Source organism: Crocodylus porosus, unplaced genomic scaffold (assembly GCF_001723895.1).
Source record: "Crocodylus porosus isolate Cpor-Errol unplaced genomic scaffold, CroPor_comp1, whole genome shotgun sequence".
NCBI lineage: Eukaryota > Metazoa > Chordata > Crocodylia > Crocodylidae > Crocodylus > Crocodylus porosus.
In genome coordinates this window covers 66,653,069-66,675,282 of record NW_017728949.1, presented here as the reverse complement: position 1 = coordinate 66,675,282, position 22,214 = coordinate 66,653,069, and the positions used below count along the sequence as shown (strand labels likewise).

Below are 22,214 nucleotides of genomic sequence, written 5' to 3'. Positions count from 1 at the left end.
CTTTTGATCCCAATCCTTCCCTTGTTGGTTGACCACTTTTTGCAAGGCAGTCTTTATGGTTCTATTTGTCCTTTCCATTTGACCTGAACTACAGGGGGTTGTGCAATCTCTGTTGTATCTTAAAAGCTTGACAAACTGCCTGTGTGATTTCTCCAACAAAATGAGAACCCCAATCTGACTCAGCTTCTTTGGGGACCCACCACCTGGAGAGCACCTGTTCCACCAACACCCATGCTGCGGTGGTAGTTGTGTTGTTACAAATGGGTGTAGCTTCAGTTCAATTTGTAAAGCTATCTGCTATCACCAGGCAGTATTTATTCCCTCTTGCCATTTGAGGCGTGGGTCCAGTGTGATGTATTCATGGCCTACTCCATGGACCACTAATTCTTTGATATCCTGGGAGTCCCTTAATTACTTTGGTATCAGGATTATTTGCTGCACATGGTAAGCAGTTGTTAATGTATTGTTTGACTTCCTCCCTCATACTTGGCTACCATCCCACTGCCTGCAGTCTTATTAGGATTGTATCTGTCCCTAAGTGTCCTAGTTATCATTTCTACCCGTAATTTTTCCAACACTGGAACCTCCTTCTCCTCTTGTTTCTGGGCTACAGCCAATCCTGATGGCTCTTGCCAAATTTTCCATCCTTTCCCCTGCCCTTTGTTTACCAAGTCTTTTATTTTCTTGCTTTTAGCCTGTAATACTACCAAATGGACTGCCTCTTGGGTTTTCTATTGGTGCTTTATCAAGTATCCATTGTGGCCCTTCATTCACTCCACTCTTTGCATGTAAATCAACCTCCTAATTTCACTTGATTTCTTCAGTTCCCTTTTTATGGGCCTTTACTTTACTAATATAGGTGGGTTCAATCCTTTTTTTTTGGATAATTTCTACACATGCAACAATTTGGAAGCATGAGCCACTGTCTTTCCATCAGTTGACTTCATACCTCTCTCTTGCCACACTGGTAGCAAGTCCAAAATGGCTCTTACTACCCAATCTGAGTCAGAAGACACTGCCACTTGTTCATCTTGTGCAGTATTCTCTAGCACAGCTGCCATGGCCACAATCTCAGCTGCCTGTGCTGAATGGGGGTGTACTTTCCTTTGACCACCTCCTCGGTTTAACATTAACTGTAAGATAACCTGCTCTGGAAGCTGGATCTGTTCACAAACCAAACAACATAAGGTCCTTTGTCTGCTTCAGCGACAACCAAGTTCCCTCTAAGTGGAGAATATCTCTCTGATTTTGTCTCAGGCAAGGGACATTCATGCTTTTTCTTCCCTCTATGAGCAAGCTATATGGGGCTTGAGATAAACTGTCTGCTTTCTTTGTTTATTGGTGCTAAGGTTCATTTTGCTAATCTTGGATTGGATACATGGCCTTCATTAGCGTTTCCAGGCAGTGGGCACATGTACATGTGCACTGTTACTGCTCAGTAAATAAAAACTATTAGTTTGCAGTAACTATGGCAGTTTATCTTGACTTGGGTACTGGAAATAATCCTGAGTAGTTACTGTGCAGTAAGGCATGTGTAGACGCCTTACTGCACAGTAACGCTGTTTGTATGGACTGACTTGGGACTAACTTTAGTCCCAAGTCAGTTCACACGCAGCATTACTGCACTGTAACACCTGCATGTATAGATACTGGTGTAAAAGCCTCTTACACTGCAGTAAGTTACTGCTCAGTAAATGCATGTGTAGACACACCCAAAATGTAGTTTACTGGCATTGGTGTTGTCCTCAGTATTACTGGGGCCAGACCAACCAGATACTTCCAGTGATGCAGTGGCCACACTAATACCAGTACTTCCTTCTTGCATGATGTGAAGGCTTACTCTACTGGATTTAGAAGCTGGGCCACGTATGCCACAGGCCTCAGGTTGGTGCCATTGTCTTGACTCAGCACTTCTCTGAGTCCTTGCCTAGTGGTTGCTACCTAGAGGATATATGGCTTATTCACTTGAGGGTAAACTGAGGCCAGTGCTTGTATCAAGCCTTCCTTAAGGGCCTTAACTGCTTCTTGTTGCTCCAGCCCCCTCCCCCCCCCATTCCTTTTTTAGAAGCTTGTATAAACATGCTGCTTTTTTTGCAAATTCCTCTATTAACCCCCAAGGGAATCCTGTCAGTCCCTGTAACATCTGCAGGGTGGTTATCATAGGTTGGGGCTGGTAACTTCTGTATCAGCTCTATCTTTTGCTTGTCTGAGGATCACCCTTCATGCCCTAAAGTTATACCTCAATAGAAAAACTTTCTGATGTAGCTGCACCTTACTAGGGCTCACCTTAAAGCCTGTCTTTTCTATCAGTTGTAAGATCTGTCCTAACAATTCGAGAGTCTCTTCTCAGGTACTGGAGTGTATCAAGATATCATCTACATATGAAATCACTTTTTCTTGGTTGTCCAATTTATCCCACACATGCATCACACGAGTGTGGTTATATAGCAGGTGCAGCATGAATTTTCTGTGCTACCAGAGTGAAGGTGTACTGTCCTTCTCAGAATATAAATGCAAACTTATACAAGAAATCAGGGTGAAGTGGAGTGGAAAAGAACGCATTAGACAAATCTAGCACTGAGAACCAGTTTGCCCTCCAACAATTGCTGCCATCACTTTGCTACCACTGAGTATTTTGCTACCACTGAAACTGTCATAGGGGTGACCTTATTGAGGGCCCCATAAACCACTGCCAGCCTCTACATTTTCCCATCTGCTATTCTTACAGGCCACATGGGGGCATGGTTGATACTCTGCTGTTCTACAACCTCCCTCTGCTCTAGCAAAGCATTTATAGTCTCCTGTAGGCTGCTTTCAGCTTTCAGTTGGATATTTGTATTGTTTTTGGGGTGGGAGATCAGGTTCAGCAATTAAATCTGGGCTTCAATTCTCCCACGTTCCAATTTGTGTTGAGCTTGTGGGAACTTATTGGTTACAGTTTGGGCATCTTTTTCCCATTCAGGTGCCCATATGCTTGAGCAGCACATCTGTGAACCACGAGCCAGTGAGTCAGCCCTCACTGCTCAGCTAGGGAGCGGGGTCTGCCCTGCTCTGGAGCAGACAGCACAGCTCAGCCCAGGGCTGCAAAATGCTGGGATGCTGGGGGACTCTGATTGAACTGGAACCAGGAAGGGGTCTGGGACAGAAGTTCCATAAAGCGGTTTGACCCAGATCAGTTAAGTCTGATACTGCATTCAGCCAGGTTTAGCCTAAACCAGTTTCAGCCATTTTGCAACTGGTTTAGGTGCACTGAACTTATGTTCTGTTACAGGTTTAAACCAGTTTGTGATCACTTAAACTGGTTTATGTGCAACTTCTGTCCCTAGCCCAGCTATTATATTTTATGGGTGCTAGAAAAAGACTTTCCTGTCCCTTTCGGTCCATTATTATTAAAGGTGACAGCTGAGGCTTTTCCTTTCCCTTTCTGATAGGCCTTATTACCTACTGCATTGCACATGCAATACTGCATTCTGAATTGTCTTCCAGTCTGACCCTGAGTCGCACAGCAATGAGAGCTTGCTTTTCGTTTCCCTGTTGAGTACTCCAAACAAAAGCTGTTTCAATAATGGATTGACATCCCTCATATCTTGCCCCTGCAGGGGTGTGGTTAAATAGACCACTGTCCGGAAGGCTAGCTACAACTTGGTTATAAATATTATTGCATTTTCACGCAGTTTCTGCACAGGCCTGGCCACTGTGGACAGCATCCCATCATGCCCCGCAAATACTCCTGCAACTTCCCTCAGGATGGCTATTACATTTGTTTCTTCACCCTAATAAGCCTTTTTAGACAATAAGGAACTATTTGTTCCTAAGGCCACTTTTACAATTTTTACCACATCTCCCACTGACAGCTTGTCTGACTCCCATACCTGATTTACGGAAGATAACCAATCTCAGAAATTATCCCTGTTTAGGGGCCCCAGATTTTTAGCAATGACAATTGCCTCCTGTCCAGATAAGAGTTAGGTAATAAGAGTGGTCATTGGCCCGTTCTCTCCCTCCATATGGGTGGTGGCCTTTTCAACGGGAGCCATAGGTCCTTGACAAGCATTGCTTTTTTGTCATTATATTTATTCATTTTCATATTATAACAATAAAATAAAGCCAACAAAAACAGTAAAATATAAATGAAGTAAGATGCTATAAAAAAGCAAAAAAAAAAAGTATTACATAATAGATGATTAAACATACATGCTATAAATTTAGTAGACAGTAGGGGAAGGGGAGAATTTGACATTGTATACAACCAACTAACAAATACATATATACATTTAAAGGATGCCAAACCACCAACAAATCACTTGATAAACTTAACATAAGATTCATATCGCGTCAAATTTCTTCATATTGAGCCCAATTATGTCTATTTGCATATTTAATCTTCTCTAGTAATGCAATGTGCATACCTTTTTTTAACCATTGCAAAAATGAAGGTACATTGGGAGTTTTCCATTTCTTTAAAATTACCCATTTAGCCACCAAAAAGATTACAGCTAGCCATTTTTTCATGGGTGCAGACAATGGTAATGAATCCATAACCCCCCAATATGCATATATCTGACAATGATACCTTGTTAATTTTAAGTATCTTAGAAAGTGCTACATATATGCTAAGCCAAAAATGAGCAATTTTAGAACAAAAGAATAAACTGTGAGTAAGAGATCCAGTCTGGTTTCCACATCTCCAGGAATAGTCATCTGAGGCTAGCCCTGCTTTAAATAACCTTCTGGGATCCAATAAAACCTATTTAATATCTTGTTCGAAACAAATCTTAAGAGCTATGAATTAGGTATTTTACAGAGTGATTTCCAAATACTATCCCATTTCTCAACTGTTAACAATATCTGTAAATCCTTTTTCCCATTTACCTTTAATGATAATAGCCGCTGGATATAGTAGTGTATTAAACCATTTGTATGTATTACCAACAAAGGACAAGCATCATTTAACCCTTGCAAATCTCTCCTTAAGGGGGCAAATGCGAATGGCAGACAAGGAATCTCACCCCAACGATCATTCTCATATTCATAAAGGGAAGAACTTAGGTTTGGGCTGTCGTCATCCCAGTCTTCCAATTCAGAGTGATAGGGACCAAATCATCAGAATTAAATAAATTCAATAGGGTTGCTGGTCTCTTTTCACAGGTTTTACTATCTTTATCCTCAAAGAAAGCACTTTTAAAAAAAATTAAATAAGTACTCTGCCACAGCCTAACGTGTGACCTCTGGTGGTGTTTTCCAGCGCGAGAGGCTGATACATGAGTTGGAGGAAGAAAGACATTTGAGACTTGAGAGTGAAAAAAGATTACGGGAGGTGACACTGGAGTCAGAGCGTAGCAGAGCTCAGATGCGTGGATTGCAGCAGCAGTTTTCGAGGTATGTCATGGTTCTATACACTTTGTTCTCAATATGGAAAGAATATGCTTTAATTCAAAGCACAGGACATCACTCTGATAGTTTGGATAACATAGACATAAAGGAGATAGAAACTCCTACAGAGTGTAATAAGGATAAACCCAATAGGCTTCTGGATAAATGACTGTAAGCAGGCTATGGAATTTAAGATGATTATACCCTTGCTACACAATTCCAGAGCCAGTTTAAACAAAATCTGTAGAAAAGAAATTAGTACAACCCCTACTGTTTTTTTTTCCCTATAAAATCATAGGTTTTAACATTTCTCAAGAAATGAATGCCATGGTTGAATCAAAGTTTTATTTTCTTCATAATCTGGTTCGATGAATAAATGCTGTGCCTGTTGTTATCTTTCTTACAATTGTAAATAATGTTTGTTTATTAAATTACTGAAATGGGAAAATTTGTTCTGGGCTATTGCCAAGTATGCAACATCATAGAAGATAGAAGCTTTTTCTTTGTTTGAACACGTTCAGGCCTTGATTCTGCATTGGCTTGAATGGGGCTCTGTGTTAGAGCTTGGGATCCGTTTACAGGAATGATGTTGCAGAACCAAAATCTTAATTTATCTCTGTAGTCCAGTGGTGCCCAACCTTTTGGCCCCATGGTCCAGATGAGTGGGGTGAGTCTAGTCCATAGTCCGATTGAGCCCTGTGCACCAGGATCAGGCCCTCCTGCCCCACTTAGTTTGGTCCCCAGAGGCCTGGTGCCACCCCCTTCCACTAGGATTAGTCCATAGGAGCCTGCCCCTTACCCCCAGAATCGCAGGATTGGGTTTTGAGGCCCAGCACTCCCCCCTCTCAGCCCGCTGCATGCAGGGATTGGGCCCTGGACTTGGTACCACTCCTACCCAACTGTTTGTGGTGGGATCAGGTGCCTGATCCAGCTTGCAGAACCACTGTTCTCCAATCACCACATTTCTGGACCTGTGTGGAGCCTCGCGGGCTGGATGACAGGAGGTTGCAGGCCAGATCTGGCCCACAGGCCGGGAGTTGAACACCCCTGTTGTAGTCAATCAATATACAAAAATGGCTGAGATGGAGGAGAGGGCCTAATTGTTTTTGTGATGCACAGTGAAGGTCTTGTTAGCCAAAAAATGCAATTTTGGATGCTTCTTATTTACACAAGGAAGAGCAACCAATACAAACAAAATCAAAATAGAGAATAGTTTCACTTTTTTTTTTATTATCCAACACAAAGGAACTTGTGCATCAACTCTCTTGCAGTGTCCCCCCCCCCCCAAAAAAAATCAGATCTAGTTTTGTCTTTACAGTGAAAGAAAACTGTTTTGTACGACACTGAACAGCATGGTTTCTAGTTCCTGTACGACTTGTTCTCAACCAGAGTGTTACAACAGCCCCTCCAGGGTGCCATGATGCAGGCACAATCACATCTGTGGTGGCTAGGTGAAACTGCCCCACAGGCAAGATTTCAGTCTGCGTGCGCACTCCTACTCCATTTGGGTTCTCTGAGAGCCCTAAAGCAGGCAGGAGGGCTGGCTCGTGCTGCAGCCATCTGCAGTCTGGCCCACTTCTCCCAGAAACAAAAGGTTGTGCGACAATTCCACATGCATGTGAAAATCTAAATATCTCCACCGCTGAGTCAGAATATGTGTTTCTGATTTATATGTACAGGCATTAGGATAATGTAAATACGGGTTTAGAGCTTGTGCTCAATAGAAGGTCTCTCTCTACCTTCTAAATGTATTTTCCCTGCATCTTTAGAAGGCTGGGCGTGACAGCATGTGAAACACTAATTAGACCTTTTATAATCAATGCAAAAGGCTGTCTGTTCTTAACTTGTGTGAAAACATTTTAAGCAACCATACAAACATACAATTTTGAGGCTTTGTCTGTGAGACTTCAGAAAGAAAGCCTTTTTTTTTATTATTGATTGAAGTCCCTGCTTCTACCATGTCAGCAATATTTCTGGTTAAGGTTCCTTAATAAATCGAAGTCCTTCTCCTCAGCATCTGTGTAAATCTACCAAACCCTTGAAATGACACAGTAGTCACAGTTGCATTGTAAATTTCTGACCATCGCATTTTACAAGAAGGAACAGTTTTATAAAATCAAACTGTAGATTCCCACATTAGGTAGGACGCTGGATAGGTAGGTGCTAGTTTGCTATCTGATGCCACGTGTTCAAAATATAAATGCTACAAGAAAACTGTTTCTTATTTAAATGGCAGGATTTTACCTTGTAGCTGTGTAGTTACAGATATTGTGTTTTCTTGTAAAAGTGTAACTCCGATGGTGTATTTTTCCCTTCAAATCCACTGATACCTTTTGCTTGTTTGTAACTCTTCAGTTCAATTCCATGAGAATTTATCGTCATAGGGAAGTATACAGCTGTTGCCAAACTAAAGACCAACCCTTCAAATATTGATCGGTTAGGTAAAATCCTTTCAGGACAAGGCTATGCATTGTCTGGAGATTTTGATCTCCTCTTCCCATTTATCAGTAATGTTCATTCCCAATCTGCTCACAGGTCACTGTAGAGTGCAACACTATCCAGTCATTTCCTGGCCTTCCAGCATTAGATCCAGTTCTTACTTAGTGCCTTTTTCATCCGTTGTCTTTGCTGGCTTCTCAGAATTTCCAGAAATTTCCAGTTTATGCTTCCTTGTGTTTTGGAAAAAGTGCCCTTCTGTCTGACTATTTTGTCTGGCCTGTACTGAGCATTTCAGCACTTTTTCTAACAGCTGTATGTCCAGAGATGTCCAAAAAGAACCAAAACAGTAGGTGCAATTTCTACCACTGTTGTAAAAAGCACATTAAGTACTATGCACAATAGAAATTGATTACATTTCTCTTCTGTCCATCAGCAAACAGTAGAATTGTTGCTTGTTGAATGCGTATAGTCCATACAAATCCATGCAGTGATTAAATGTTAAAGCAGTAATAGAAGTGGCTTGGACTTCACTTATTTTGATTACTGTTTTGGTGTACAGAAACCAGGTTCAATAAACCACATTATTGTAAAGTATATCTGCAAGCTGTAATTGAAGAGGTGAGGGTCAGTGCCTTAAATTCCACTTTGTTTGAACTGCAAAAAGTCTTTCTGTTATGATAGCCTTTTCTTATAGGTATGTACATCTGTTGCTAGCACACTGTCTAAGGCTTTTAAGAATGCATGTTACTCAAAGTAGGAAATTGCCCATTTTAGAGCAGTAAAGGTCTTGCAAATGTAATTCTGTAATACACATTAGACTGTGTATCAGTATTATCAGTATTCCTTTTGCACTAGTATTGACTATTGGGTTATGTCTCTCACTCCCAAAAGGCAGACATGCCCACTACAAATCTAATAACACTTTGCATAAAGTGACAGTGTAAGTAGCTCCAGTATTGTGAACATGCACTGTTTAGCTTTCTTCTAGTGTTTTTGACTCTTTTTGCTGTATTCTATTTGGTGATGTTTTGTCAGCAGATCAGACCAGAATTGAGAACTAATTATCTAGCACTTGTGATGAAGGCATGTTTGCATTTCTGTCAGAATTTAATCACATCAAAGTGACCTAGCAGTTGCCACCTATTACTCTTCAGAGAAGAATTATAGCAAAACCCAACAATCAGGCTCTGGCAAATACTTGAAACTTGGGTTGGATGGGGTACTAAGACAGGGGATGTGAACCGGAGGTACATGTAGGGGGTACGTGCGGGCAGGCGGGGATAGAGCGTGCCCTGAATCATGGTGGTAGCATTTCCCCTGGCATGTTCCATACTTTGCTTCTTACCCGGGGAGGGGCACGCCAGCCCCACACAGTACACCGCAGCGCATTCCTGCCCCCACCTCAGCCTGCTTTCAGTGCCTGCTCCCAGGAGCAGGGCTGGGGGGGCAAGGGCAGTGGTGCCCCTCTGCAGGCTGCACATATGCTGCCTGGCCAGCTAGACGGGAGGGTGGAGGAGGGCTTGCATGCGGCAGCTGCCACCATCACTGCCCCACACTGCTACTGCGCCATATGCCGCTTTCTCATGGCAGGTCACCTGTGCAGCTCTGTGGGCTGGTAATGGGCAGAGTGTGATTGGCTGGCCACGAGGCCTATCACCAGCCTGTAGAGCTGTGACCAGCCATGAGAAAGCAGCAGGGGGCAGTGATGGTGGCGGTGGTGGCCTCCGCGTAAGAGGCCCCCGAGTCCAGCCACCTGGGTAACACATGTGCAGCCTGCAGAGGGGCACCGCTGCCCTCACCCCCCACAGCCCTGCTCCTGGGAGTGAACAGAGACAAATTCCCTTCCTCCCCCGTCATTCTCAATCTGGTCCCACCCTGCCCCTTCCCCACAACATGCTTACCTGCTGAGGCAGGGGTTTCTGTGTGTTTTTGCATCTGCATGTATGTGTGCTGGTGTGCATGCATCTGCATCTGCATGTGTGTGTACATATGTCCATACATCTGTGTGTGACTGCATCTGTGTGTGTGTATATGCCTGTCTGTCTGCCTCTGCATGTGTCTGTCTGCATTTGTGTATGTGTCCCCTGCCCACCTGGAAGCAACAGTCACACAGCATTGTATGGCAATTGGGGCAGTGGCAGCAGGGTGCAATCCAGTCTGCAGCAGCACCTGCCTCTACCCCGCATGCAGATCTGGGGGGCACTTGCCCCCTGGGCCTCTGCTGGGGTGAGCCGAGTGGTGGGAGCCATCCCCCCTCTCCATGCCCCCTGGATGAACTTCTTTCATGACTCCATCCCCCAATCCACCCTGGCTGTACAGCCCCAGCCCCAGCCCCAGCCTCACCGTGGGGCCCTCAATCTGCCCCTCTCCCCCCTTACAAGAAAAGAATACAAAGGGGTACAGCCCCAGCCCCAGCCCCAGCCCCAGCCCCAGCCCTACTCCCTCCCTCACTGTGGGGGGCCTCAATCTGCTCTCCTCCCCCGCCCCTTAAAAACGAGAGAAAAATATAAAGGGGTACGTGAGCTAAAACTTTGAGGTAGAAGGGGTACACTTTTTTAAAAAGTTGAAGATTGCTGTACTAAGATGTAGCTTTGGGATAACCCCTAGCCTAAAGTAATTGGTCATTTTTTTCTAATATCCATTAAACTCTGGTCAAACTGCTAATCTCATTTCATTTCATCTTGGTCTTTGGACGCTGAAGTGTAGATATGTTGCCCATTCATGGCAAAAGGGTTGCTTCTCCCTCCTCCCTGCCTCTTCTTTTCGGAGTGAGCTGCCTTCTCCTTTACTAACAAAGTGTTCATTCAAGTAAAGTGTCATAACAGTGTCATGTCTGCCAGTGTTAGTGCTGTCATACACAATTTCTTTGCTATTAGTTGTCCTGTGGAAATGAATGTTTTAATGCCTCTCTACACTCAGTTTTTTCTAAAGAGCAAAAAACTTGTAATTTAACAACATGCAAAACAAGATACAGTGAGTTGGTACTGGCACTAATGTACCTGCTACTGGTGCAGCTGTATCAAAACTGTCTGCATCAGTGGCAGTGGTATGCTAGCAGTCAGCATTGGGGCTGAGGTAGCCACTGCCTAGCATGTCAAGCTGGCCCTAACACTTCAGTATTTAGCGCTCCAGGACCTGAAACTTTGACAATCCTGAATTTTAAACTCTGAGCCAGATATGAATTGATTTCTGGTGCCTAAGTGGAACTTACATGGGGATTGGACACCTAAGTTCCAAAAGACTCATTCAAAAATCATCCTATGCCAGCAACCCCTGAACTCATTAGGTGTCTGAATAAATGTGTGCAGATTTCCTGGGCATCCATGCTAGGTATTCTGGGGATGCTCAGAAGCAACTCAGGTTCTGGGGAATACCTGAACTGCCTGCCTAATTCCCACCTAACATTTGTTGACATTTGTTGAGATCTTGTTTTTGGAAGACACCTAAATCCTCTCAAGTGTCTAACTCCCAGCCAGGGTTTAGTACCTCTTAATCAACTGATCTTTAAATAGCTAAAATAGCAGAAAAAGGATTGGTGGAATCTGGTGAACAAAATATAAAGAAAAGGGACCTTCTCTCCAAGATAAATGCTTCTGGTTTCTGAGTCTGTAATGTTCTGTCTTTCTTTGTTTGAACTGATGTTCATGGGATTTTTGCATCGTAAGAAAGAAGCAATGTTGTCATAAAGGAGTTCTTGTAAAGGTCTCATCTTTTTTTAAAGCTGCCAGCGTGACTAATTTAATCAAGTCTCTCAACCATTTCAGGGGTCTGGAGCAGGTCCACTTTGTATCAAATAACTTCTATATTTGACTTTGGAGCCTTCTAAGCTATTTTCTATGCACTGAGCAATTTAGAAATCCTTCATCTACAAAAGCAAGGTACGTAGTGAAGCTCAGATATACATGAAATAAAATAAGCACAACAAACAAAAAAAAACAGAAGCCAAAGCTGAAGGAGTATTTTTTCTGTTTCCTTTAAGTATTTTGCTAGCATATACATGCCAATTGCATAAGATCCTGGATTCAGCCCTATTATCATATTAGGTCTCTAGATAATACTTCCAGCAGAATTTTCCATCATGAAGTGAGTGCCTGGTTTTGCGATACAGTGTGCAGAAAAAGGCAGTTCCTCCGTTTAAGATGCTGGCAAGATAATAAATCGAACTCCTTCAAAACTCAGAAGGGATTCCCCTTGAGAGAGGAGATGGTCATTTTTCTTCTCAAAGTGGTTCTAGCATCTGCAGACTAAACAGTATCTAGAGGTTACTTCTGTGAAGTTACACAAGAGTTTAGCTTGCTGCTTAGAGCCAGGTTGGTGAAATCCTGCAAACTCCCAAATCCATGAAAGGGGAATGAAGTCTATCTTTTTTTTCTTCCTGTGTGGAGAGGTTGGGATGTGTAGTATAGTTGCTCTCTTCCTTCTATTCAATTGAGCATTTGGCCTGATCCATTGTGCAGTGCTCTCTTGTCCCATTGGCTGGTAATATTTTCCTACAGATGGAGAAAGGGTAGCTAGCAAAGCTAGTCTTGGTAGTATGTATACCTTTGCCAACTCTGTAATGGAGTTAACAAGGTTAGGCAGAATTGTGTGGGAATTCCTCAGCTACTGCCTCTGTCAGAAGAGGGTAGGATGACCACTCATCCCTAATTGGGCAGAACAGTCCCAAAATGGGAACATCAGATCCTAGTCCTGAGCTGCATGACTCCAGGACTGGATTTGTCCTAGATTCCTGATATCATGCAAGGATCCATGTTTTCCGTTCACTGTGGGAAGCAGTGGGTTTTCCCTTGCAGGCTGACAAAGCTCCATGCACGTGGCCAGGAATACAGCCCCAGGCAGAGGTGGAGAACAGCTCCCCCAGCTGCCTGCAGGTAAGTCTGGTGGGGGGGGGAGCAGAACAGGTTGAGGCCCGCATGGTGAGGGACAGAGTAGAGCAGGGGCTGGGCCTGGCCCTGGGGGAGCCGCCCAGTCAAGGCAATGAATGGGGCCCAGGGCTGTGGCAGGGAGCGGACCACAGTAATGGGTGACTCATCCAGGGAGCAGGGGGGGTGGCTCCCTGCCATTGCATGTACTTCCAGGGAGGGGCACATGCCCCTCACAATTGTGCATGAGGTGGCAGATGCAGGCTTCCCCCTGCGGCCTCGTGGCTTCCCACCCTCCTGCCCTACCCGTGGGAGCCCCATGCCAGCTGTGCCACCATTTGTGAGGTGCCCCCTGCCCAACTAGCAGCAGCGGGAGAAGTGACATGGAGTTATGCCCCCCCGCTGCTGCTGGGCAGGCCAGGGGTGCCTTGTCATGGCAGTGCTGCCAGCATGGGGCTCCTGGGGAGGAGATAGTAGGGCAGGGAGCCCCAAGGCTGCAGCGGGCAGCCTGCATCTGCCCCCACCTCCCTACAGGTTTCACTTGGCTCAGCTCAGCTCTGCTCTGGTCATGCTGCCAGGGTGGATGGGGGGCTATCATATTAGCCCTTCCCACCCCTACCCCTGAAAAAATAAAAGTTGTCACCTATGGACTGCAGAATGCTCTTTCCCTATTTCCCTTACTCTTCTATATACAGTTCTGCATAATTCTATCCTGTCATCTTTCTTGCTCAACTTGTTAAATCATTAGTGAGGCAGCTTGTCACAAAGGTAGAAAGAATTTGTATCTGAAGCTGACTTTGCAACACATCCCTATGCTTTATCCATCTCCAGGTCTGATTGCATGGGCTTATGCAAAACCTCTGAGAAGGGTAGAATGCAATAATCCGTTAAATAAGCAGTGGTAACTGGAAGGTACATATCACACTTGTATGTTGAAGACCACAGGACTGCTTGTTTCTAGTTACAATTTGAATATTTGACCTTTATCTTAAAAGAAGGATGGTATGGGTTTTAGCTAGCTAAGAAACCAGTTCTTTCCCTATATATTGTAATGATATAGAGCAGTGGTGCCCAACCTTTTAGCTGTGGGGCCAGATGGGCAGTGCCCAATCCCTTTGTGGGCTGGATCCGGCAGGGCCCCAGCCAGCTGTGCAGAGGAGGGAGCGGGGCAGCCTGACTTGGATCCAGCCACATAGTGGAAGGCTGTTGGCTGACCCCAACTTGGTCCTATGGCTGGGAGGGGATGTGACCCAGCCATGATCCCACCCTGTGGGTGGAGGGAATATGGCTGGGCCCCAACCTGACCAGGTGGAAGCAAGGGGTGTGCTCCTTGCCCACACCAGCTGTTCAGGGGGAGGGGACATGAGCCAGATCTGCAGGAGGAAGGGGACATGGTTCAGCCTCTTGGGAAGAAATGGGAACAGTATGGGAAGGGGGCATGTCCTGTCTCCAATCTGGCCATGCAGGGGGAGAGTCATGCCCCAGCTCTGATCCACCCCACATGGACTTTAGCAGCAGAGAGGGGTGGTTGTACTGTCGCTGCTTCCCCACCACCAAATTTCCTGACCTGTGGGGAGCACCGCGGCCTGGATTTGGCCCATGGGCCAGAGGTTGAGCACTGCTGATGTAGAAGGGTAATGGCTGAGTTCTTGCTCATTTTCAAAATTTGGTCTCTTCACTTCCTTTTCTTCCTCATGTCTTTGTGACAAGCTATATAGCAGAATTTGTAGATTTGTTGGAATCTGACATGGTTGTGCCCTGAGCTCTTTTACTTTGGCCTCAAACTCCTGACTTACAGGCTTCCAGCTGCTCACCCCAATGTCCATGCCACCAGACCAGGTGATCTTTTCAATTCTAGGGACAGAATGTTTTTAATGAAGGATGGTGTAACCCACTTTGTGCCCGCCGGGCCTCGAATAACCACTATCGGGTGGCCTTCGCTCTGGTGGTAGACGTCAAGTGACTTACGGACTCATATCACAGACCGAGTGTCAGGGAGTGGGGCCTAGGAGTGAACTCCCTAGCGCCCCCTACCATCCCTCTAGGTGATTCAGCACCCTCTGATTCTCGCCCGCCATGACTTTGATGATAATTAGGTTTATATGGGAGGCTGCCTCTATCCCCTGGGTGAACGGTACGTGTGGTCCTACCCCTACTCCATATGGGGTGCCTCTGCGCACCCCTGCCTTAAGGCCTATGCGTGCCTCCAGCCTCCCCTTTAGCACGCCCCAAGCCTCGCAGCTGTTCTCTGGACGTTGTTTGGTCCCTTGCCCTCCTGCGCTCTCTCTGGCGTCCCAGGGCCTATCCCGCCCTGGTGCCCCTCTCTGGCACCCCGGGCCTATGGTGCACTCCTCGCGCCCGCTGCCCCCTTCTGGGGCCTATGGCGCGCCCCTCGCGCCCGCTGCCCCCTTCTGGGGCCTATGGCATGCCTCTCATGCCCGCTGCCCCCTTCTGGGACCTATGGCACGCCTCTTGCGCCCGCTGCCCCCTTCTGGGGCCTGTGGCTCACCTCTCATGCCCGCTGCCCCCTTCTGGGGCTTATGGTGCACCTCTCGCGCCCGCTGCTCCCTTCTGGGGCCTATGGCATGCCTCTCGCGCCTGCTGCCCCCTTCTGGGGCCTGTGGCTCACCTCTCACGCCCGCTGCCCCCTTCTGGGGCCTGTGGCACGCCTCTCGCGCCTGCTGCCCCCTTCTGGGGCCTGTGGCGCACCTCTCGTGCCCGCTGCCCCCTTCTGGGGCCTGTGGCACGCCTCTCGCGCCCGCTGCCCCCTTCTGGGGCCTGTGGCATGCCTCTCGCAGCTGGGGCTACAACCCCACACCCCAAGCGCCTTTCCGGCACTCCTCATGCTGTACCTAAAGTGGCATTGCGCGCTGTGCCCCTACTGGGCACCGGGAACCCCCAAGCTGCTGGGGAGCCCCCGTGAGGCCTCCTCTCACCCCTACAGCCTCACCCAGTCCTCCGGTGTAACCATAACTGAAACCCGAGCCACCTGGCTACAACACCAACAACACAGAGCCTCCCTGCTCATAATGTAAACTCCCAACCATACCTCCTTTCAGGGTTCTCCCCTTCCTAGCATCATTGCGGCCGGTCAGCAAGGTAAGGCTGCAACTACCAACTCAGGCCGCTCAGCTCTGCTGCAGAGCTCCTGCTCCTGCGGCTGCCAGAAGGGAACTGCTTCTGGGCCCAGGCCTAAGCTGTTATAAAGGGCCCGGCCCTGACCCCTTCCGGTCACCTGACCGGCTGGTTGCCATAGCAACCCGCAGCTGCACTGCCCTGTTGATTGGCAGCTACTTACTTATCTAAGGCACAGGACACCTCAGTGCTCCTGTGACACTGAGTAGATGTCTCCCCCTCGAGTCGTCTCCCCTGTTCTCACCTGCCACGACTTGTTGTTTCTCAGTAGGCAGGATTGGTCGTCGAATGTACTTGGCCCGTGGTTCGCCCAGCGGTCATTCACGGGGCTCCACCACCCCTACACTCTGGTCTCATGCCTCGTTCGGTGCATCGTCCGACTGTTGGCCTCATCCCCTCCGTTGGGATAACACCTCCTGACTTGGCATCTAGGTGCCTGTAGCCTATAGTGACATACACCTGTGTGGGCCTACCCCTCATCCCTCCTTGCCTCTGCCCCTTCATTTGGGGAAACACAAAAAAGAGGTAAACCTTCCGAGGCTTCTCCTCAGCCCCGTCCCTCGGGGATACCTGCGCTCTTCCCCTATCCCCTTTCTCACAGGGTAACTAAATAAACATAGCAGCAAAACACAAAATAAGCCACTTCCGGACATGGTGGCCCTCTGCCTCCTTACTATCCTTCCCTGGACTCTAGTGGTGGCGGAAGAGCGGTTGCTTCACTCCTGACCCGTCGCCTCCAGTATTCACTAGCATCTGCCTGTCAACCCAGCTGGGACCAGCGGTGATACCCACCCTGACTGTAAACCCCTCAGGGCTCTCCCAGGGACTTCTCCACCTGGTGTGGCTTCCTCCTCACCCCCATCCTTCCGGCACTCCCAGCTGGGGTCAGCTCTGCCTCTGGGTGCAGCTCCAGCTCTGCCTCTGGCCGGCGTGCTTGTCACTCCCTCTCCATCCCGTGCAGGCTCCAGTCGGGGTGCTCTGCCTTGCCCTGCGAGCGTCTGCCCCTGCTTGCCAGGCTCTGAGCGTCCTGTGGGGAGGATCCCTTTCACTCCCTGCAGCAGCTACAGCTCCTCTCCTGTGCTGCCCGCCTCCTGCACGGCATCGGCCGCCGTTTTTATTTTCACTGGCTGGCGTCATCAGCTGGCTGTAATTGAATAAAGAGGTGGCTGACGAGCCGCGCGGGCTCTTCATTGCATCCCTTTTGCGTTGCGTCTCATGCTGCCAGTAAGTATCCTCCATTACTTCTGTCCCTGGGACACACTTCTACCATTGGATGGACAGGAGTCAAGGTTGCTAAGTGCCAGGGCCTGGCATAAAGCCCATCTCAGTCGGCTTTTGGCCTGAAGGGTTGGTGGTTGAGCGTTCACTTTTTATTAGAGATGAATGCAAGGAGATGCTGGGTTTGGCTTAGTAATAGTAGTTAATTTATTTACAGCTTTTATGAAATCAATAAAGTAAAATGAATAAAATGTATGTGTTAAAAACAATTATATAATTTATATTTTTTGATAAAAGCATGCAATAAAACTGCACATTCTAGCAGTTTGGTTTACTGTTGTCTGACAGTGGTCAGGTAAACAGTATTATTTTTATTTCTGTATACATGTATGCAGACAGTATGATGGGTACATTTAAATTAAATACAATTCAAGAGAAGACAGTGCAAATTTTGTAATATACTACTATTGCTAATACCTAAAGAAACAAAATGTAACAGAAATAGTAAACAATATGTTAAATAATAGCAAGCTTTTTTGCTGCTGTTTTTGGAAGACTATACTTTACCTTATGGCTTCTCATATGGTAAGAAAAATGAATTGTTTATCAGGCATCTTTTGTTTCAGATCCCTAAAGGGGTATGCACAAGGTAGAATTTGGAATCGGCATTAGATTTCATTTCTTTCTATTCACAAGTTTGAATGCATCAGTCTTCTAGCTTCTAGGAGTTTTCCACTAATAAACAGTTGAAAAGGGGTGGTCCCTTTATATCAAACTTAAATTTATCAGTTTTTCCATGCCAGGTGTAAATGTAGGTAAAATAAATTATGATCCAGGGACTTGCTTCTATTTAGTAATATTCTTCTTGGGTTAAGAAAGTACATGTGTCTTTATATTTTATGTATGGTTTTCCTTCAAAAACAGTCTTTTCTCACCATGATGGGCTATGTTTTTTCTCTTATGGCATATATGATTCCTTTTCACTGGGCATCTACATTTGCCCACCAGGGTGCAGTTGTTACTGTGCTGTCATTTAGGACTTGCTTTAGGAAGTCCTAAATGACGGCTCACAGTTATTTTAGCAGCTACGTTGCTGTCATGATGCGCTATAGTGAAGTAACACATCGCTACAACGACATACTGTTGCCATCATGGTTTGTGCCCACCGATGCTACGTTGCTGTAGCAATGAGCTGTTGTCAGAGCACATCACTACATCATGTGTAGACATGCCCAGTGGGGGCAAAACAGATCACACTTTTATTATATAAAAATTGTCCTCTGCTCAAAATGACTTTAGAATTTTGGATACTCTCTGAAAATAGAAGTAATTCAAGTAACAAAAGTTATAAAAGGCTGTGTTCAAATGACAGCTTTCAATTGATGTCACACTTATAAGAATGCTGAATTGCTCCACTCCAGGCATAATTAATGTTGTGCATAAGAAAATATATAGTCCCTGAACACCTGTAGGCTTTTTAGGCAAATAAAGCTACAATAATAGCCAGCCTTATTTCAATATACTGACATTCTAGTGAATAATGTGCATTGCTGTTCCGTTGAATCTCTTATTTGCTGTGAAAGCTTCTTTTAAAGGGTCTAGGGAAATGAGTAATTTGTGTCTGTCATGAGCAAAAGCAAAGTAATTTATTTATTTTGTCTGATGTCTACACTTTTAGTTAGTATATATGTGGTGTCAGTATATGTCCCTACCAGATACTTGTAGTTCTGGTCCCTTTATCTATGAAGTTCCTACCCTTGATATATAGGAGTATTAAACAGCACTGAGCTCTCTCAGGTCCTTGGGCTAGCATTACAGTTTAGTAGTTTGTATGATATTTTTTCTTTGTATAGTGTTATACTTCAGTGACACTAGAGAGCAACAGAATTAGGCAATACTTTAACAGCATACCAAATGGTGCTTTGCATACATACAAGTTTATGAGTACATCAAAAATGCAAGCAAATTCAACATTAGGTTCCCCTGGTATCTTGTGGTTATGTTCACAGAGCAAAGCATAAGCTCCTCCAGAAAGGCTTTTTTTTTGGCTTTTGTTACTTCAGGACAAAATGGGTATAAAAAGCTGAGCCCAGTCGGTTTCTGTGTAGAACGGGGTGGGCAAAATGGTGGATCTGGCTGGTAGCTGGACTCTATTTCCCAGCAGCCCCTGCCCGTGCCACTGCAGCTGGTTTCCATGGAGACCCCAGCAGTGGTGATGCCGCGAAAGCAGGGCCAGGATTTCCATGGAGACTGGCCCCAGCAGTGCTGGCAAGGCGTGTGGCTGAGCAGGGAGCTGCTCCAGGGCTGGGATCTTGCAGCAGTGACAGTGTGGTCCGGAGCTGGGGCAGAGCTGCAATCCAGGGCATGCAGGTAGCAGATCACAGATCTTCCCGCGCTCTGGACCATGCTGGCAGAGGTGCAGTATCCCAGCCCCGGGGTGGCTCCTTGCCCAGCCACACATCTTGCTAGCACTGTTGGGGCCAGTTTCCATGGAAACCCTGGTCCCGCACTGTCACAGCACTGCTGCTACTGGGGGCTCCATGGAGACCAGCCACAGCAATGTGGGCAGAAGCTGCTGGGAAATGGAGTCCACTGCAGGCCTGATGCAGCCTGTGGGCTGGACTTTGCCCGCCTCTGATGTAGAAGAACCGTAGAGTAAGCTGGTGTAATTTTCAGTTACTTGTTAATTTTCTTTCTCTTTTGTTTGGCCTGATTAATTCCCCAAACAGGGTCCTGGCTAGCTCCTAAAAAAATCCGTGGTAGTATGACTTTGGGACTGCTGACAGGATGTCTCCAGTAAGATCCCAGATGTCCAGGTGTCAGAGGACAGAAAAGCAATAACCATGCAGAAATGCCTGGGAAAGGGTGGGAGAGGAATGCTTTGCCAGTGCAAAAATAAGGAGTGAAGACCCCATGACTCAAAATGTTAAGGCTTTCAGAGCCCTGGTTTTAAGAATAGGACCCCTGTACTGAATGTGACAGGACCATGGAAAACTGCATCAATCAAAACTGTAAGCTATTGTGTATTGCATTTTGCACTCTAAAATGGTTACATTATTATGGATAATTTCACAAAAGTGCTCTTACCTCAAGTCACCCTTACTTCATGATTTTTTCTAAAGCACTTTTAAATCTATGAAAAAGAGGTGCTAACAAAGAGCTAAGTGTGATTACTTTCCTAGGGGCACGTAGTATACACAACTGCCTTCAACCCTTACAGTTCTTCATGTTGAGATGCTTTCAATGTAAACATGACCTTTAATAACAAGGATATACTTCTGTTAGTTATTAGTAGTGTATAGTTCTTATAGATATATTTTTAAATGGTATTGGAATGTGCAAAGTACACTAAGTGCTGACTTTTTTTTTTACTGTGGGATTTCTTATAGTTTGGTTCTTTGAAGAATGTTGAAAGGAGGAAAGTCATGTGTGTCACAAATGTATAACTGTGGCTTGCCTTGATGCTGTATAAGGGTCAGCCAGTGCTCAGAATGAACACATTGCTTCACCCACTTAACAAAAAGATCCTCCTGCCAGACATGTTGATGTACCTTATTCACAAAGACCTCAATTAGATAAACACAAAATGATGTGTTTTTCATAGTGGTTTTTTCCCCCTAAGCAGCACTATTTTTATATTAATTGGTACTGTCTAGTCTGAGTTTGCTGTGGGGGAGGGAACTCCTTCAAACCCATCTCAGTGCCATTATGTTCTTAAGGGGGTTAGGCAGCAAGGGATCAGCCATGACCGGAGCCCCTGGTCTTTTTATCCATATCTGTTCCCCAGTCTGTACTATCCAGGACAGAAAGATCAAAACTCAGATACCTACTTCAATACCTTCATTCAGAGTGAGGATATTATATTGAAATCACAATAAAGGTAAATTTCCAAAGAAAGTAAGTACAGAAGAAAAACAAACACCCCCCTCCCCTCCGCTCCCCGCCCCCCCGATGTTATGGAGTACAAATAAGGTGAATTTGTCAAAATCTTTTCCACGTAAATTCCGATGGTATGTTGCATATTGCCACTTCATTGGACTTATTTTAGCATATTTAGAATTGTCAGGGTGGGTTTTGTTACGTAGTGGGAAATTGGGAGTGTTCTGTAATAAACCATCAAGAAATGCCAAGCAACTTTTTTCTCACTCTTTGCAGGTAGAGACCATTTGATCTTGAAAGATAAAGGCTGAGCTGGGAATCTTGAGTTTTATCCTCACTTCTGCCAATGATTGACCCTATTGCTTTGCTCTCTGCTTAATAAAACATTACTCCTGTGAGGTAGATACATAGTGATGCAGGTGGATGAAACTCTAGCATAAAATGAATATATGTGGCAGGCCACAACTTTATCATAATGGCAAAAGGCAATATCTGCCCTTTTGCCCTCAAATAACAGGCATGTAATTGCATCCCGTGTAGTTGGATGAATCATCGCAATTTTAACTCCCTGGCCATGTCCACACAAGTGTGCATGTGCATTTTGTGGCACCTCAGAAGCTGTTGAGGTACCACAAAATTAACCCCTAGCACATAATTTGGTTCTCCAGAGCCAAATTTAGAAACTGGGAAATCCTGATATAGAAAAAAGCATGCAGAACAAGAGCAACACAGCCCTGCTCTAGTTGCTTGCCAAGCTCCGCATGCCTGGTTTGCTGCCACTGGATCCCAGGATGGCCCCCAAGAACCCAGGTAAGGCTGCTGGGGCCATCAAGTTACTAACCCCACATACAAGTCTGTGCCCTGGGGCAAAAAGTAGGGGTGCACCGATAAAGATTTTCTTGGCCAATACTGATGGCCGATTATCAACCAGCCATATCAGCCAATAGCAATCTGAGAGCTGATTTACAGGAATGCAGCCTGGCACCTTGGAGAGCAGTTTTTGGCCTGTAAGTTTGTGTGGGTGGAAGGGGTGGAGGGAAGGGAAGGGGCATGGGGGGTGCAGATTGAGACCCCCACAGTGAGGGAAGCAGTGGGGCAGGGCCAGGTGCTGCTCAGTCAGGACAGTGAATACAGCCTCGGTAGCAGGACAGAGCCACAGGTGGTACGTCTGGGGGGGGCACTCAGGTGTGTGGGGGGGCGGCTTTCTGCTGTTGCGCGCAATCCTAGAGAAGGCATGGGGGACATATGCCTCCCCGGATTTGTGTGCCGGCCAAGGGTCCAGAGCCAGGGACTGTGCCAGCCTCTTCC

At 46.0% G+C, this 22,214-nt stretch overlaps 1 protein-coding gene across 8 annotated transcripts in view; it reads left to right on the top strand.

The window, feature by feature from the left end:
* The window catches only part of NCKAP5 (NCK associated protein 5), a 685,167-nt gene that overhangs the window by 346,969 nt on the left and 315,984 nt on the right, over positions 1–22,214 (top strand). For 7 of the 8 annotated variants that reach the window (XM_019553971.1, XM_019553966.1, XM_019553969.1 and 4 more), the window contains one exon: positions 5,246–5,379. In XM_019553971.1, the coding sequence (XP_019409516.1) occupies positions 5,246–5,379 (134 nt within the window). Of the gene's footprint in view, positions 1–2,483; positions 2,489–4,520; positions 4,527–5,245; positions 5,380–22,214 lie in introns of those variants that run through there. The other variant, XM_019553973.1, reaches the window with a different exon arrangement.